Source organism: Corvus cornix, chromosome 1A (assembly GCF_000738735.6).
Source record: "Corvus cornix cornix isolate S_Up_H32 chromosome 1A, ASM73873v5, whole genome shotgun sequence".
NCBI lineage: Eukaryota > Metazoa > Chordata > Aves > Passeriformes > Corvidae > Corvus > Corvus cornix.
In genome coordinates, this window is record NC_047057.1 from 19,102,003 (window position 1) to 19,119,839 (window position 17,837).

General features: G+C 39.5%; 1 protein-coding gene across 5 annotated transcripts in view; it reads left to right on the plus strand.

The window, feature by feature from the left end:
* Nucleotides 1-1,640: 1,640 nt before the first annotated feature.
* MOV10L1 (Mov10 like RISC complex RNA helicase 1) overlaps nucleotides 1,641-17,837 on the plus strand; it is a 35,480-nt gene continuing 19,283 nt past the window's right edge. For 3 of the 5 annotated variants that reach the window (XM_019283527.3, XM_020585230.2, XM_020585233.2), the window contains exons 1-9: nucleotides 1,641-1,829; nucleotides 5,825-6,006; nucleotides 9,035-9,191; nucleotides 9,587-9,699; nucleotides 10,496-10,686; nucleotides 12,749-12,889; nucleotides 13,776-14,017; nucleotides 14,151-14,346; nucleotides 16,855-17,049. In XM_019283527.3, coding sequence (XP_019139072.3) covers nucleotides 1,751-1,829; nucleotides 5,825-6,006; nucleotides 9,035-9,191; nucleotides 9,587-9,699; nucleotides 10,496-10,686; nucleotides 12,749-12,889; nucleotides 13,776-14,017; nucleotides 14,151-14,346; nucleotides 16,855-17,049 — 1,496 coding nt within the window. In that variant the 5' untranslated portion in view covers nucleotides 1,641-1,750. The remainder of the gene's footprint in view (nucleotides 1,830-5,824; nucleotides 6,007-9,034; nucleotides 9,192-9,586; nucleotides 9,700-10,495; nucleotides 10,687-12,748; nucleotides 12,890-13,775; nucleotides 14,018-14,150; nucleotides 14,347-16,854; nucleotides 17,050-17,837) is intronic. The other 2 variants (XM_020585231.2, XM_020585232.2) reach the window with 2 other exon arrangements.

A 17,837-nucleotide genomic window follows, 5' to 3' on the forward strand; every position in this document is an offset into this window, starting at 1 on the left:
TGTTCCCAAATCTAAATGAAAACTGCACCTGAAGCTCTGGTGAAATTTACATTTACCATCCTGACTAACTCTTCCATTTTCTGGTAAGTTAACAGCTGCACTACACTTGTATTCTTCCACACGATATTTAACTACACTATTTTAGCTCGTTACCTGTAGTCTTTGTTCAATATTTTCAGCTCTTTTAAAATCAGCTCTTTGATGTATTTTCTCTGAAGCTTATTCCTCAGTCCATGATTCCTAGCTCTTGTCTTGGGGCATGTACTGAACCAAGATCAAAATGTAGAGCAAATAGCTTCAAACTGATGTCTTGCTCCCCCAGAGTAACATTTACTCCCCCAGTATAATGCAAACTTCTTTGAATTTAGTCCTTCATGTAAACCATCATCTTCTCCAGAAACACAATTTCTTCATCCATCACATTTTGGCCAACTAACAGTCCCCTGCCAGAACTCCACTGGAAACTCGGTGAAAGAAAACAGTAGTTGAAATTCTTTAAACCAATGTATCAAAAGAGGCTAACACTCTCTCAGCACTTTTCTAAACACAGCATTGACTACAGAAATCATACATGTTTCTCCTTCCAATAGCACCATCTCAGTTACTTCAGAATGAAAACTGGAACCTCTGTGCAGTTACTAGCAACCAGAATTTATTCTGGTCTAAGAACTGTACAGAACTCTGTGTTAAAGCACCTCAAATGCATTCCTAGCCCTTCTTTGCCTAAATAACGCTGAGTGAACCATACAAGCAGAAACCAAAAAGTTGCCAAAGACAACTGGTGCTTCAGTCACACAACTTAGGCAGTGTATTCTGTGATTTCTACAAAAAAGCACACACTGCTCTGCTCAACCTCCTGAAACCACCTCCTCTAACAGCTTTATATGGCAGTTCCTATTGAAACTACTGGGATGCTGAGCTCGTCAACTCAAAAAGCTTTGCCTTGTGAAATACTGTTAAACAAAATGCAAAGAGGGCTTATACGAGATATCTGAAGTGCACTGTGTGAAGAGAACTGGCGAAAGTATGAACTACAGACATAGTAAGCAAGTCAGTAAAATTCTATTTCCGCTAGCACTACAGCAGCTCCTCCATTCATGATATTAAGACATAACCACCGGTTTTTTTCCTGTTCGGCAAGTTTATCATGTTCTAGAGCTTATCATTTTGAAACCGGCTGCTACAGAGAGCATCAAACCCCATCAACATGCCATTTGCACGTGAATACTCTTCCAACCCGCTCCGTTTCACCACACTGGAAGGACTCCATTCCTGGCTTATTCCCAGGGCCACGGAAGGGCACGGAGAGGTCTCAGCCCAGGCGAGGTGAGATCCTGTCCTTGGGTTCTCCCTGGGCGTCTTACCAAAGAAACCCCGTCACACACTACGACCACAATTTCGGACAGCACCACCAGCAAGCAACAAGCTGCACGCACCCCTTTCCTTTAAGCTTTTCTGTGGTAACCTCGTGCGACACCACCTCTAGAGTGCCCCCAAGCCCGCCAGCCAACACCCCGGGACAGAGACCGCGCGCCCCCCGCCGCTCCCCAGGGGCTGCGCTGAGGGCGGCTCCCGGAGCGACCCCTGCGCGGCCGCGCGGGAGCCCCCGCGGCGCACGGCGCTGCCCCGTGACCGCAGCGAGCAGCGCCATTAGCCGCGGCGGCGCGGGCTCGGGGCGCTCCCGGGGAGGTTTCACGCCTCGGCCGGGCGGACTTTGCAGCGCTCTGACCCTGCGCTGAGGCTCTCCGGCATGCTGTCTTTCCTTTCTAAGGCGGTCTCCTTCTTCTGGAGACGCGCAGATGACGAAGATAAGAGATGGGCTCCCTCAGGTAGGAATTCCGGGCCGGTTGCGGGTTTGTGGTGCAGCTTCTGAGCTGTTAGGTGTGCTTGTCCCCCACGTGAGTGCAATTGAGGGCAGACCTGTTTCCTTAAGAAAAGAAGCGTTAGGAAAATTAGTCCACAAACACCAGAGGTTTATGTCCAAAAAGCAGACGGAGGAGTCCTGTTACATTATTCAAATAAGGGGAGAGGTCTTGGGCATTTCCTATGGGGTCTCTCAGGCTGTTTGAGGACGCGGCCTCCTTTTTATCCTAATTTCCCGGCCGCATTTCCCTCCCTTTCCCCATTGGCTGAGGTACTTGAGAGGCACAGACTTCCCGAATTGCCTAGTAAAGACCCTCTTCTAATGTGTACCCCCCCCTTCTTTTCTTTTTTTTTTTGTGTCTCTGTTCTTTTTCTCTGAATCGAGGGATTTAACGAAGTCTTGAGTGACAGTCTGTGTCAATTAGTGGAGTTCCTGTGGAATTTATGGTTCCTCCCATTGCTTCTTTCATCTCTCAGTATCTGGCTTTATCTACAGCAGGCCCACAGTTTGTTAAGACACCTCCTTCTCACTCCTTTCAGAAGTAAGGAGAAGATTGAGATTATAAGGCATCATTTTGAGTACACAGCATGTGGAAGTTTTCCCCGAAGTGCTTTTTTGCCGTTTCCTGGGTAGGACAGGTTACTTTTGCTGCTGAGAGTATGGAGTGAGGTGTAGGAGCAGTGTTGTGGTGAAGCTTTGGGTTTTCCCTTGTGCTAGTATCCTAATGAATAAACTTTCGTTTTACTTGGGCTGTAGAATGGAGATGATAGTGTAGTTTTCATATTTCAAAATTATGTACATTTAAGAATGCTTCTAGTAGCATTATTCAATGTAGCAGGAAATGCCTTTTCATATTTATGAATGCTTGAAAGAAAAAAAAAACACTTTTTGTCTTGACTGTAAGTGTAGCAAGTAATATATTCGAAGTCTAAACTAGCATATTTCAGCCCACGTTTAAGTCTGAAGTTGCAGGGCAGTGCAGTTGAGTTGTCTGTGTGATACATGAGTAGATAGTACGTATAATCCAAAAGACTAAAAACTTCTAGGTTTACAGAGAAACATCGCTACATCTAGGTTCAGAAGTATATTAACTATAATATCATTTAAACAAATCTGAAGAATTAATTTGTATAGCTTGTTTACTTTTCCTGCTTTTTCAGTATAGAAATCTTAACTATGTTGGAGTCCCCATGCAAACAGTGCTGACGAGTTTCTTTTGCTGTAGGAAATCTTAAAAATAGTTGATGCCTCACAGCTTTTGGGAGAAGCTATTTAGTGTGCAGGTATTTATTTATTTATTTCAAATTTTTCAGCATATTTGAATAATTTTTTTTAATATATATATTTGTATTCAAGTGTCAGATTCTGAAATGGAGTAATCCTGGCCTGACTGAACAGAAGGCTTTGGCTGAACCTCAGGAAAAGAACAAGAGAGTTTGACTTTTGGAAGAAGGCACAGGCAGCTCAGGATAACTACAAGGATGTCATGTGGTTATGCAGGGAGTAAATTAGAAGGGGCAAAGCCCAGCTAAACGTTTCTGTAAATGTAATAGCAACAAAAGGAGGACTAAAGAGAGCCCCCATCTATTTTGGGTCTGGAGGGAAACACAGTAATAAAGGATGAGGAAAATGTTGAGGTGCTTGATGCCCTTATTGCCTCAGTCTTTAATAGCAATACCAGTGGTACCCAGCCTACTGAGCTGGAAGATAGGGGTGAGGAGCAGAATGAAGCACCTGTAGCCCAAAGGCATGAGTCCATGGGATGGGACAGGATCCACCCCAGAGCACTGAGGGAGCTGGCAGAGAAAGTCACCAAGCCACTTCCCATCATTTACCAGCAGTCTTGGCTAAGCAAGGAGATCCCCATATGCAAGATGGCAAATGTGACAGTCATCTAAATGAAAGGTGGGAAGGATGGTCTGGGAACTATAGGCCTATCATCCTGACCTCAGTGCTGGGGAAGACTGTGGAGCAGATCATGTTGTGTGGCATGTGCAGAACACCAAGGGAACAGGCTCAGCCAGCATGGATTTGTGAAACACATCAAGCAACCTCATCTCCTCCTAGGAGGTGACCCACTTAGTGGATGAGGAAAATGCTGTGACTATTATCTTTACCAGTGATCTGAAGGGATGAAGGGATCAAAGACACCCTCAGTTAGTTTGCAGATGATCCCAAGTTGGGTGGGAGTGTTGATCTGTTTGAGGGTAGGAAGGGTCAGCAGAGGGCTCTGGACAGGCTGGATCAATGGGCCACGGGCATGAGGTTCAACAAGTTCACGTGATGAGTCCTGTATTTGGGTCACAACCCCATGCAGAGCTAAAGGCTTGGGGCAGAGTGGCTGGAAAGAGGCCCAGCAGAAAAAGACCTGGAATGCTGGTCAACAGTGGCTGAATATGAGTCAGCGTGTGCCCGGGTGGCCCAAGGAGGCCAATGGCATCCTGGTCTGGATCAGAAATAGTGTGGCCAGCAGGACCAGGGCAGTGATTGTCCTCCTGTATGCAGCACTGAGGAGGCTGCACGTCAAATCCTGTGTTGAATTCTGGTCCCCTCACTACAAGAAAGACATTGAGATGCTGGAGCATCAAAGTGTCCGAAGAAGGGCAACAAAGCTGGTGAAAGGTCTGGAGCACCTGCTGAGGAGTGACTGAGAGAGCTGGGGGTTGTTCAGTGTGAAGAAAAAGAGGCTCAGGGGAGGCCTTACTGCTCTCCACAACTGCCTGAAAGGAGGTTGTAGTGAGGTGGGGGTCAGTCTCATCTCCCAAGAAACAAGGGATAGGATGAGGGGAAATGGCCTCAAGTTGCACAAGGGGAGTTTTATACTGGATATTAGAAACTATTTCTTCATGGAAAGGGTTGTTAAGCATTGGAACAGGCTGCCCAGGGAAGTGATTGAGTCAACATCCCTGAAGATACTTGAAAAGCTGTGTAGATGTTGCTCTTAGGGACAAGGTTTAGTAGTGGACTTGTTAATGTTAGATTTACAGTTGGATTTCCTGATCTTAAAGATCCTTTTCAACCTGAATGGAAAAAAAAGATGGGTACAGAGGCTGGACAGCACCTGTGTAGAATGAGATCAGAGAGTTTGGGTCAATGGCAAGTTGAATATGAGTCAGCAGTGCCCTGGCAGCCAAGACGGCCAACTGTGTCCTGTCCTCAGGCACAGCATCGTTGGCTGGGTGAGGGAGGGGATTGTCCCACTCTGCTCTGCACTGGGGCAGCCTCACCTCAAGTCCTGTGTGCTACATCAAACCATTATGGTAGGTCTAGTAGAGGCCGACCAAGATGGTGAAAGGTCTTGAGGCTGTGACTTAGGAGAAGCAGCTGAGGTCACTCGGCTTGTTCAGCTTGGAGAAAAGAAGGCTGAGGTGTGACCTCATCACAGTCAACACCTTGGGTGTGGGGGATGGTGCTGATCTCTCCCTGAGGACCAGTGATAGGACACAAGGAAGTGGAAGGAAGCTGCATCAGGGGAGATTCAAACTGTACAGTAGGAAAAGGCTGTTCTCCATTGGGAGGGTGGTCAGTCACTGGAACAGGCTTCCCAGGGAAGACACCAAGCCTCTCAGAGTTCAAGGGGCGTCTGGATGATGCACTGAATCATATTGCTTAGTTTTAGGTAGTCCTGTGAGGAGCAGGGAGTTGGACTCCATGATCCTTATGGGTCTCTTTCAGTGTGACATATTCTGTGATTTTTTTTTTTTTTTTTTTTTAAATGGAGCTTAGAGCATGTTGGTTTTAAAATGTAGTTTGTATTTAACTAGCTTTATTAATTGGTTGAAACCATAAATGGCAATAAGACTTCAAGTCTTAATTGTGAAAATAATTAGTTGGCAACTGTTGCTATTTCCATTTGGCTTTTTGATGGAATGGATGTCCCTTTTAGTAGCATTCATAACTTTTTGCATAGTTCTATAAACAAGTGATTTGAGTTTGTGAACACTTTTCCTTTTGATGCAGGTGATAAGGAATTGAAAAGGATACAAGGAGTAGTGACAAGACTTTGCCATGATTATGGGATGATAGATGACATGATAGTCTTCACGAAGGATGTTACAAAAAACATGCTGCTGGCTGTTGGACAAGAAGTCATTGCCACTGTGGAAGAGGATATAACATCAGGTGGCCTGAAGGCTGTCAGGGTAAGAGGTGAAGATAAATAGCACTCTCACTTTTTCCATAAGCACCTGGAGGCTTTGTTTTGGAAGTTGCTATAGTTTTAGCCTCACAAATTCTACAAAATAGGAGAAATCGCAAGCCCTTCACCTAGTGGGAATAAGCTGGATTTTCTGGGTTGTTTTATTCCATCTCCTTTCAAATTATGTGTAATACTGATTCTCTGAATACACGTGTAGATGTAGTGAATAAGAAGCTATTAGTTGAGATAGTTGCATCAGAATTTTAGTCATAGCTACTCCAGATCTGTACAAGTTTTCCAAGTTTCACAGTCAATTTTATGTTACTGTTATATGAATGGATAAGAAGATCAAAGCAGTTTGATCTTGTGCAAAGTTTGCTCTTTTTGCACTGAAGTAATTTATGTTCTTGTGAATAAGAACAGACATTTCAAAACTTCTTGTTGTAAAAATTGGCAAGTTAATGTTATAGACAACTATAAAAATGGAGCTTTTGCTACCTTTCTTGCTTGACATTTCATTTGCAAACCTATTTCAACCTTGATTATATCTTGTCACAAATTTTGAGGGGAGTTTTTCACAAGAGAAACACAAATGTAGTTTCACTGATAAAATAAAACCAAAGAAAGATTTAGTGGGGAGACAGTTTTATTCTGCAATCCAAAATTAAACGTAGGAGGAAAGTAAATGGGAAGACTTGTTTCTAAAGTATTACCAGCTCTAGTGCTATCAAAAACCTAGTGTCTTGTAAGATAACCTTATGGCTCTTCTTATTTGCTTCTGTTTCTCCTTTTTAAATTTAAATTACTTTCTTGCATAAAAACTAAGTATTGTTTGTCCAACAAGCAATTGCAATGCTATTTGGTAAAATAGTACTCACAGTCAGAAAATGGAGTAGTTTAAATCTTACTTTTTCTTCCTTGTTTTTCTTCTGACTGACAGCTTTCACCATACTGATGAAATACTGTCATTGCTCCAAAATATGTAAACCTGGTAACTGAGAAACTGCATATGGATCTACAAAGCAACTAGAATATTTTAGCAGCTGTGGCATGTTTTGCTGTATGTTCTAGATAATGGCAATTTTCAAAAGTACTTTTTTTCAAAAGCGTGATGATTTATCTTATTCCAGTTCGTGAGCCATAATCCTGCAGGCATCTTGGACTGTTGGCAGTGTAAGTTGGTGGCTGGGTGAAAAGCTTAGAGACAAGTTTATGTCAAGAGCTGACTGTACTCTGTAGAAAGTCAACGTCCAAGGGCAGTCTTAATACAATAAGCAAGAAGAAAAAGCTCATTTCATCAAAGTCTGTTCTAAGAACATAACAAAAACCCCTAAACTGTTCTGTACTTTGTGATGTATTGTGTTACTTTCCATATAGAGGCACAAACTTGAGATACTCTGAACATTTGATAAGAAGAGACAACAGTATTTGAATAATAGTTGTCTTGGATGGTGGAGAACTAAGTCCCTTTTAAACCCATAGTTAGAGGAGAAAATTTAGCTTCCTGACAAGCATAATTATTAAATACTATACAAAATGATGCTTGGATACCAGTACTATCTCCTTCCAGATAACTGAGATACTACCACTTAACTTTGTTTTTTAAGTGATCTAGAAGGTACTCCTCTAATTGCAGAGATGAGTGCAAGCTCTGCAGCCTGGACACTGCAGTTGGGGGGAGAATCTGGAAGGTGCAGTTTAAACTTTGGTGCTGTCAGTGTGGTTATGTTACTTGCTTTAAGAAAGAGTGTGGTCAGCCTTGGATGGCTCTCTGCTCAATGTACTGTTTCAGCTGCTCTTTGGAGGTTCTGGCCATGTGTTTTGGAAAGATCCTGGCTCGAAAGTCTGGATTTCAGTTTATTTGAGGTCAAGTCCTAATTAAACTTTGCATGAAATGATTATAGGTTCTGTAGCAAGCTTTAAAACCAGGCTGCTGCCAGAGGTAGTAGGAAGGCCATTTTGATCAAGTATGAGAAAGAACTTTACAGTTTTATTGGTAAGGAAAAATTGACAAGTATCAAAAGAAAATGTATGTTGGGAGTTTTAAGGTGTTTTCATGTCTTAAAAATATTTCATTAGGTCTACAAATTACTTTCAAGTATAACTCCATGTGTAATTTACATGAAATGTAAATTTACTAGTCTTCTGAGGAACAGTTTGCTTACTCATGTTCTATCCCTATGAAGCCATAAAAATCACTTAGGAGAAAGTTTGATATTCTCAGATCTTCTCGGTGAATGTGAAGATATGACTAGAACAAAACATAGATTTTTTTTTTTTCAGTAAGTTTTCTTGTCATCAAAAGGAATATTATGTAATAATAGTTCTTTTAATGAAGTAAAACAGTATGGACTAAAAAATAAATAGCTTTATATCGTGAACTGTAGTGTTTGCAAAACTCTGAAGTATCGGTAGACACAGGCTATTTATTACTATTGTAAATGGTAAGCGTTATGTTCAACAAAATCATATAAGAATTAGTATGATAGTATACTTCAGATTGGATCAGACTTCAGTAACTTACATGTGAGGTGGTGATATGAAGAGTCTGTAAGAAGTAGCTCTAGGGCTTTTCTTAATCAAATAATTAAAAAATGGCAGAGAGTCAGTTTGAAATACATGTAGTGTTTATAAATACCACCTTGAAAACATGTTTTTTGCTTTCTGAAAGAGTCATTTTCTAGTTCCAGCTGTGTGTAGTCACACTGCTGGGGATGGTCCTCTTGTTAATATGAAGAAAATTCTGAAGCAGACCTAAAGAGAGGAGTGTGTGAGAAAGATTTGAAAAATCAGCATGTAATTATAGTAGTTGTCAGCACTGCAGCGTGTAGAGTTGTCAGCACTCTTTAAAAGGGAAGTAACTGTTTGTTATTCGTTGTTTTTGTGTACAAAGTCACAGCTACAGTAAGTAATTCTCTAATAAGAAGCTTTGCCTCCATAAGCAGTTGAAATTCTGTATATTTATTGTAGCAATATATGCTTCATTCTAAGTATCAGCTGTTTAAATGTTGGGGTTTTTATTATATTAATAGGTAGACACCATCCGGAATACACAAGAAGATTTCAGTCCTACTTGTGACGCCTCTGAACTAAATAAGAAAACGTTAATTGGCAGTATTACCTCTCTCTCTGTGGATGGTGGCTATATTAATCAGAATACTTACTTTGCAATGCAAGACGTCTGGGAAGGTGTGTAGGGACTTCTTGTTTCCTCTTTCTTAATATTTGTGTGTATACAATAGAAATATCTTCTGATAAAGTTGCCATTGTCATCTCAAATAAGTTCTGATGGAGTATGCAGTGAAACAGGCAGACATGGATGAGGAAAGCTGCCTGTTGGTTCTCACTGAGCATGACCTGCATTTAAGCATAAGTTACATGTAAGCAAGTGTATTTTTCCACTAGCATCTCCTACGTAGTTTGTCATAACCAGCAAGGCGAAGGTCTGCAAAAAGAACTTTGGACTCGGTGGGCCTGAATAAAGCATTGTTCTGGCTTATATTTAACTTACACTAGTTCTGTAGGGGAGTATTGTATATGTTATCAATAGTAATTAACCTTGAGAAATGCTCTGTTTTGTATAGATTTCAAACCTTGTGAGGGTGACTGGGTGCAAGCAAAATATTATATTAACTCTAAAACATGGAAGAGTGAAGCAGTTGCTGTAAGGCCTTTGAGGTATAAACAAGTAAACAAGGTAAATGTTCTGCACATTGTTTTTGGCAAGAGGAATCTTGGGTGAAGTGAGGTTTCCAGTTGGTTTCAGTTTACAAATATTGGCAGATCTTCTATAACACATCTTTAATTAAAAGATAAAATGTATCAATTCATCCATTTAGAGGATGTTTCTAAAATAATAAGGCATTTTGAAAATGTATACACATTTTGGGTTGAACAGGAAGAGTAACTTACCTATTATGAATTGCTGATTTGTATGCTTACTGTTGGTTATAATGATGTCATGACTGGGGAATTTATTATGCTTCATTTTTTCAAGTGTTTTGGCTTAAAAACCACCATATTATGCCTTTTTTTTATTTTAATTGAAAGTATTTGTTCACTCTAGTAATGCATAGGCTATACTAGGTTTATGGTTTATTGTCTTTGTCTTAACTGTATGTATTGAATATTTGCATGTCAAGCATAGGAAAAAAATTCTTCTCATTACTGCTAGTATGGAAGTATAAATTAGATAAGTTGATATGTTACAAGAGTCATGATTAAGTCAAGTGCACATTTTGTAGTATGCACTTCAGTGAAACTTAATGCCTGTCTGAAGTACTTGTGTTTCTTTACACTTCTAAATCTGAAGACAAGCACAGGGATTCTGGGTTAGAACTCTATGTTTACCTCCTGTGAATAACTGTAATTTCAGAATGCCTTTTTATTAATGGTAGAAGGGCTGTTTCAGGGGAAAAAAAAATAGGCAATGTTGGTACGTCTGTTAGCTTAAGAAGATACTATCAAGTAACAGTGAATACAAACTATTACAGGTTCGCATTTCCAGCATCTGTGGAAGAACTGGGACAGTAGATGACAGTATATTTTTCACTTTGGATTCACTGAGACTTCCTGATGGTTACTCACCTCATAAGCATGATCTAGTGAACACGATTGTGGTGGAGAGCAGTCAGTCCTGTTACATTTGGAGAGCTCTCTGCTTGGTGCCAGTCAGCCAGGATGGGTAACATTGTTTTGTTCTCTTTATAACTGTTAGAGACATAGTGCTTACATACAGCTTACATTTCATTGCATCTGTTAAGCAAGGAATACTGTGAGTATTTCCCTAGTTGACTAGAAGGCGTAATAGACCATTGGAAAAACCAGAGCATGATATGATTTGGCTCTTTTTGTTGGTTGTTTTTTTTTTCCTTCTTCCAGTAGGTGGGGACGTGAGTGCTTACTAGAGAACCAAAACTGGTAGCAGCAGAGCTACTAGGAGCATGAGGGATATTGCTAGGCAGGAAAGGAGTTTGGCATGCATATTAGAAAAATGCCAAGTGCATGTGTTCCTACTAGAGGAGCACAATTCAGAAGAGACTTTACTGTTTGAAAACAATTCTCAGCAAAACTCATATAAAATTCATGTTTCTTTATTTGATTTTTGCTTAAGTTACAGTGATGGTTCAGATATCTGTCCTAAAAGGAAAGTTTTCATAATCTAAATAATAGAGATTCATTGGGCTTGCAGGTACTGAACTGAGAGGTTCTGCAGGCACTTTAGGTGTTATATGTGGTGTGAGGAGGATCTGAACAGACTGCAGAAGAGGTTGGAAAATGTAGATGGTGTTCAGTATGGAGAAGAAGCAAAACTTAGTGAAATAATCAAATACACAAAGGTAAAATAGGCAACTAGTCAGACCTCAGCAAAGATCTGGAATATGACGTGCGAGTTTAAGTGTCTGTCCTGTGAAACACACAAATATCACCTAAATAAATAGATCTATTACCTGTAAAATCTATCACTTTCCATGCTGAGGTCTTGGCAGGATTAGACAGTCTAATTCTGCAGGCCAAAAATAAATTGTCAATCAATTGGAAAGTCCAAAGGGGAGAGCAAAAGGACATTCTGATATTTTTTAAACATAGTCTTTGGGAGTTCTCTAGGAAATTTAGCCAAGGCAGTATGTAAGTCTTCAAAGGATCTATAAAGAATGGAATAAGCTGTTTTCTCTAGAGATAACAGATACAATAAATTGTACCTAGATGGAACTTGAAATGCATACATCATTTTGCAAAACAGTACAAACTGTTCGCATATTTTGTTCAGTTGCACCTATTTTTAGTGATGGATTTTATACATAAATTTATTACTAAAGCCAAATTACAAAAGTAGACTTTCGGGTTGATTTCTCAGGTTGAGTGTACATCCTACCATATCGAAAACTGCAGCTTAAGCTGCAGTGGGAGACACCTAGTGGGCTTGGCTAGTGAATTGATGTAGCTAATGAAAAGCAGCTGCGCTCACTTTCTACTTCAGTATGTCAGATAACTTGGGAATACTAAGGGTGTGTACATATTAGTGATATTATTAAAATATTTCTAATTTATTTCCATGCCACTTTATCTAAATGAATAGTTTCTTAATTACAGAATAGAAACCATGTAAAAAATTGTTTCTACAGGTAGAAGACACCAAGATGTTAGACCTGTGCTCAGTGTTTTTGACAGGAAAGAGCATGTGCCTGGTTTCATAGGCATTTTTCATCAGTTGTACGTGATAAAAGTTTTTAAGGGCACTTTTGGGTTTCCAGCTGTTTTTTAATTTTGACTTCAGCTTGCTGATTTCAGATTGGAACAGTAAGCAGAAGACACAAGTGCATAGGTTGAAACACTTCCAGTCTAGTCATTTTATCTCTTAGCTGCAGTGCTAATCATGACTCCTGCTAAGGAGCTGGTCTTTGTTGTGTCTTTGTTCAGCCCCCAAAGAGAGCCATAATGACTTCACTCACCATTTGATTCAGCTCTTCATCAGGGATTAGTTAACTTCTCAATCATTTTAGTCTTGCATCCAAAGTTTTATGCTGGTTTATTGTGCTACTGACAAAAGACTTGTTGCTGCTTAAATTAGTAAAGTTAATCTAATTGTCATCTAATAAATGAACAAAATGAACTGTCTCACCTGCTTCTTTCTAAATATTGTGACTATGCCTTGGTATAGTGTTTCTTAAACCTGTGCTAAATTAAAGATACTTGCTGAGTCTCTATTAGTGTTTAAAATTTGCTACCTAAAATTATTTTTACAGACAGTCTCACTCTAATGGAGGTAATATGGATGAAGCTTATGAAGACTTAATGAGAGACAAAGGAGAGTTGAAAGTATCAAGAATGACTAACTTTGGAACTCTGAAGCAGGGGGAATCTAAACAAATGATCGTTTGGATAGAGTAAGCCTTTCTGATTGTTTGAAGATTTCTTTATTTCCATCACTCCGCAGTCTGTTCGCCTGTCTTACATACAGAAGCCTTTTCTACTGGAGCCTTGTGGTTTGTGATCTTCAGTTAACCTCCAGATATTATGGAATTAAAGAATTTCATGCTGAATTTAATGTCTGTAGGATAGCCTTTTTGATATTGAGCATTTATCCTGCAGATAGTGCTTTGAGACTCCCCAATCCTATATCTCTTTTCAATCCTAGTAAAATCCTTCTTAGAACAAGGATTGAAGTAAAATAGATTACTTGGGTGTTTAATTTAAACTGCAGATAGTCTGCCATCTTCAAAATCTTAGAACAAGAGAACTGGTGCATATTCATGTATTAAAAGCAGACCAGATTTTTTTTTTCCTGGGGTTTTTTTTTTGTAAACTTTGATGCTGAAGAACTATGTTGGTGTATCCTTGGGAGGTTTTTGTTTTGGTGGGTTTTTCTTTTTTTTTTTTTGTTCTTCTTTTTTTTTTTTGGTTCTTTCTTTTTTACATCTGGGTATAAAGGCTTAAATGAATACACACGTGAATACCCATTATTTGTTCTTCTGTGTTCTTTCCTTAGAGTTAGTTACCTGAAGATGAATTTTAAGCTCCCATTGGTTTTTATTAAACACAGTATTTGTATATGCTTTATATGGTAGTTGATGTGACCTAGGAATATTAACATAAAGCAGAGGTACTTGTCCTCATGAGTTAGAAGCAGCAGTGCGATTTCTTTCTGATAGCAGTTATGAAATCAGGGTGAGCTAACGTGCTACAGACAATTTTATTTGACTTCAGGTAGAAATCAAATAAGAACATTTGCCATGAACTTAATTATGCAACTAATCACGTAACTACTTCTAGGAATAAAGGGAGTGTACCACAGTCCTTAATCAGCTGCAGATTAGCTGGATGGGTGAAAGACAAGCAGTTCAGTGTTGAGATTCCTCAAAAAGGTGAAAACAGTCCAGAACCATGTCTGCTATCTGTTCCAAAAAATCAAGAAAACCTCTCAAAAGCTGAAATTAATTCATTTAACAACAGTGGAGGAACAACATACGAGTCATTGAACCATACATCCATTATGAAGAGTGCAGTCATTCCAGGTACAGTGAAATGATAACATTTGAGTGCTGAATGTTAGCTCCTCAGAAGACCATTAGGTTTGTTGGAGAAGACTTGCCTATGTTAGCAATAGAAATTGTGATAACAAAATTTATTGTTATGTGTTTACTACAGAAGGAATTAATTTTCAAGATACAAATTTATCAAGGACAAAAGAAAACATTTCCTGGGTGAAAGATGAAAATCTACAAAATGGAGAAAGTGAGCAAAAAGATGATGTGGAGCAACCAATTAAGCACAGCAATATTACTGCAGAAATTGTGATACCGCCAGGTGAAAAAATATTCGTAGTGATTATATGCACAGCTGTGTAAGTATTTCTGTCCATTATTTCTAACTAACACAATGGCAACAAGTAATGAAAATAGACTTAATAGTTCCCTCATTCTGGGCATAGTTCTCTTGGCATGTTGTGCTTTAACCCCAGCTGGCAACTAATCCCCATTCAGCTGCTCGCTCACTCCTTCCAGCAGAACGGTGGAGACAATGGGAAGAGTAAAAGTGAGAAAACTCATAGGTTGAGATAAAGTTTAAAAGGTAAAGCAAAAGCCTCATACACAAGGAAAATAAAACAAGGAATTTATTTACCACTTTCCATGGGTAGGCAGGTGTTCGGCCATCCCCAGGACAGCAGGGCTCTGTCACACATGATGGTGACTTTAGAAGAAAAGTGCCATCACTCAGAATGTCCTCCCTTCTTCCTTTCCCCAGCTTTATATACTGAGCATGATGCCCTATGATGTGGAATATCCCTTGGGTCAGTTGGTGTCAGCTGTCCCAGCTGTGTCCCCTTCCAACTCCATGTGCACCCTCAGCCTCCTCGCTGGTGGGGCAATATAAGAAGGGGAAAAAGCCTTGACTCTGTGTTAGCCCTTTTCAACACAATAAAAACATCCCTGTGTTATCAAGACTTTTTTCAGCACAGACCCAAAACAGAACCCCATACTAACATACTTCATAGCTACTAGCTATGCAGAAAATAACTCTACCCCAGTCAAAACCAGTACATGGTGTAGTGTAAAGTAAGCCAATACATATCAGCAGATTATCTGGAAAACTATGTTAGACTTTGAAAGTAGTTAGCATTTTAGTGCTTGATCCTGAATATTTATTGAAAGAAAATGGTAGTAGTTAATGAAACAATATTAGTTGGAGTAGGTAACATCTCTAAAATGACACGGTGAGGTGAAGATAATGCCTACAGATGGATATATTCTTTGCAGGATATCCATTGTTCCATGAGCACTAGAGCTAATGCAGATTTCCTGGGAATTGCTGTGTTACGTCTGATACGTTTCTTCTAGTCTTCAGTATCTTGTATTGCTACATGCCCTGATTTCAAGTTTTCCTTTTTTGTGATAGGAGATTAAAGTTATGTATGCTGAAATAACAAAGAAAAAGCTTTCTTCACTGAAGATGTAATTCACAGAGGAAGTAGTTTGCAAGTCTTAGAAAACCCTTCAGAAACAAAAAATACTCTGCTGTACAAAATATTTTATTAATTTAGTTAAGAATGGAAGGTGCCTTTGTGGGAGCGCTTTCATTCATGTAGGGGTAGGAACCTTATGCAGCAAAGCTTACGTTTGTGTACTTTTCACTTATTTCCAGCTGTAGCTCTGCAGACTTTGTGTTCCACTGCCATTGATTCCTAGGATGGTAAAGTAAAAAATTGGATAGAGGAAAACCAGGTTTCATTCATCAAAGTAATGCTGCAATAGTATTCACACTACTTCTCTTATCATTTTAAATAGCGAGGCAAGGGGTAGAAAATTTCTTAGGAGGATGATTTAGCTCTAGTTTGGAAGAGCTCAGGCCTGGCTTGCCTTAATGGAGATAGACATGAAGAAAGAACAATTTATATTTCACTGTAAATCTGTAAAAGCCATAAAGTATAAAGTCTTAGAATATTCTAATAATAGAGAGTAATCCACACAAAACTCCATGGAAGGCTACAGCATGAACTTAACAAGTGTTTGCTGTCCACTTAAGAGACCGTAGAGGCTGCAAACTTAGACCATAAATTTGGACACTTCAGTGTCTGGTTTGAGTTTTTATAACAGAGAAAAACCAGGCTATAGTTTTAACCTGAGCAGGTAGTGTTAGTTGGCAAAAGGTTAAGAAGTGGCTCTCCTGCCAAAGAGAAGGTAAGCTGGAGTCCTTCTGGGATACATTTGTTTCAGACGCATGGAAGCAGTGTTGGACCATGTAGTTAGAGAATTGCACTGTAGTTGTGCTTAAGTTTCTTAGAAACACTCTGAAGAAACCTTTTCCTCCTGATTTCTTCCCGTTTGTCACTCCCCAAGCAACACTTGTAGAAATAAAGTAAGTTTTTCAGAATTAAAGGGTTTTTCTTACTTTCTCCAAGTGTTTTTAGTTAGGATTCATTTCTGGGTAGCCTTTTGCAAGGTGCTGCAAAGCTGTTGCTGCAGACAGTGAAAGGATTTGCATCAGGTTCGTCTGATGGAGCTGTCTGGCTCATCTTTTTCAGTAGCAGTAATTCCAAGATGTTCCTTGTGAGAGAAGTATTAATTCTGTACCCTAGTATGTTGAGTGGAGGAATCCTGCTCTTTTTTTGATGAAATTGTGGGGTTGACATTTTTGCTGTGGTTTTGGGTTGGGTCTTTTTGGTTGATTGGTTGGTTGAGTTTTTCAGTTATTTATAATACCTGGATTGAACTTGAGGTGGGGAGTAAAGTGTGAGGGATTACCCTAAGTTAGCAATTCTCATATGTAACTGAAATGAGAATCTATCTCATGGCCAGGGAAAATGAAGTGTGAACATGTTGGTTTTAAGAAGATAACTTCTGTTTACTTGAAGGATTCAGGGACACAGTAAAGAGCTTCTGTTGCTTGGCTTTCCTGATTTTACTGTTGGCCGCTATATTGAAGCCACTGTAACAAATCAAGAAGAATTACTTATAGCACCTGTACAACCTTTTTCTCCAAGAAAGCCTAAAATTACTCCAGATTGTCAGCCAAGGAAGACAACAGTGGCTGGCCCTAAACACAGAAGGTACTGTCACTTAGAGCAAAAAAATAACACCTAACACTGTTCTGTTTGGTGTTGCTATATCTGTTCTGTAATGCTGAGAAAGAAGATATGAAACTGGGAGAATCTGTACATGTTAAAATATATATATATATATATATATATGTACAGTAAACAAGATGGTCGTGAACATTGCTGATAGAAGAGGTTGTTTAAGTAATTAACTGTGATTTCTTTGTAGATTTTTCGAACAGGATCTCTAATATGTAATGTGGTGATAAACAAGATAAAACACTGTTGCTTAGTTATCTACTTAGTAACAACTGTGTTATTAAGAAAAAAGACAGGAAACTGAAAATAGATTTCTGAAATAAGCTTCTTAATTGTTTACACAACTTTAATGTCTACATCTGGCTAATGTCTCCTATCTTTCATTCAAAACTTTAGTTTTGCAAATAAGCTTCCATTTTAATTACAGTATTTGCTTAGTTATAAAAATATACCTAATCTGAAAAAGTAGAAACAGTGTTTTCAAATGATCTGTATGAATAACGCTTATTATACAATAGCCTGAGCTGAAAGGGACCCATAGGGATCATCAAGTCCAGCTCCTGGCCCTGCACAGAACCACCCCAAGAGTCACACCATGTGCTTGAGAGCTTTGTCCAAACACTTCTTGAATTCTCTCAGGTTTGGGGCTGTGACCACTTCCCTGTTCCAGTGCTTAGCCACACTCTGGGTGAAGAATATGTTCCTAATATCCAACTTCGACCTCTCCTGACACAGCTTCATGCCATTTCCTGAGGTCCTGT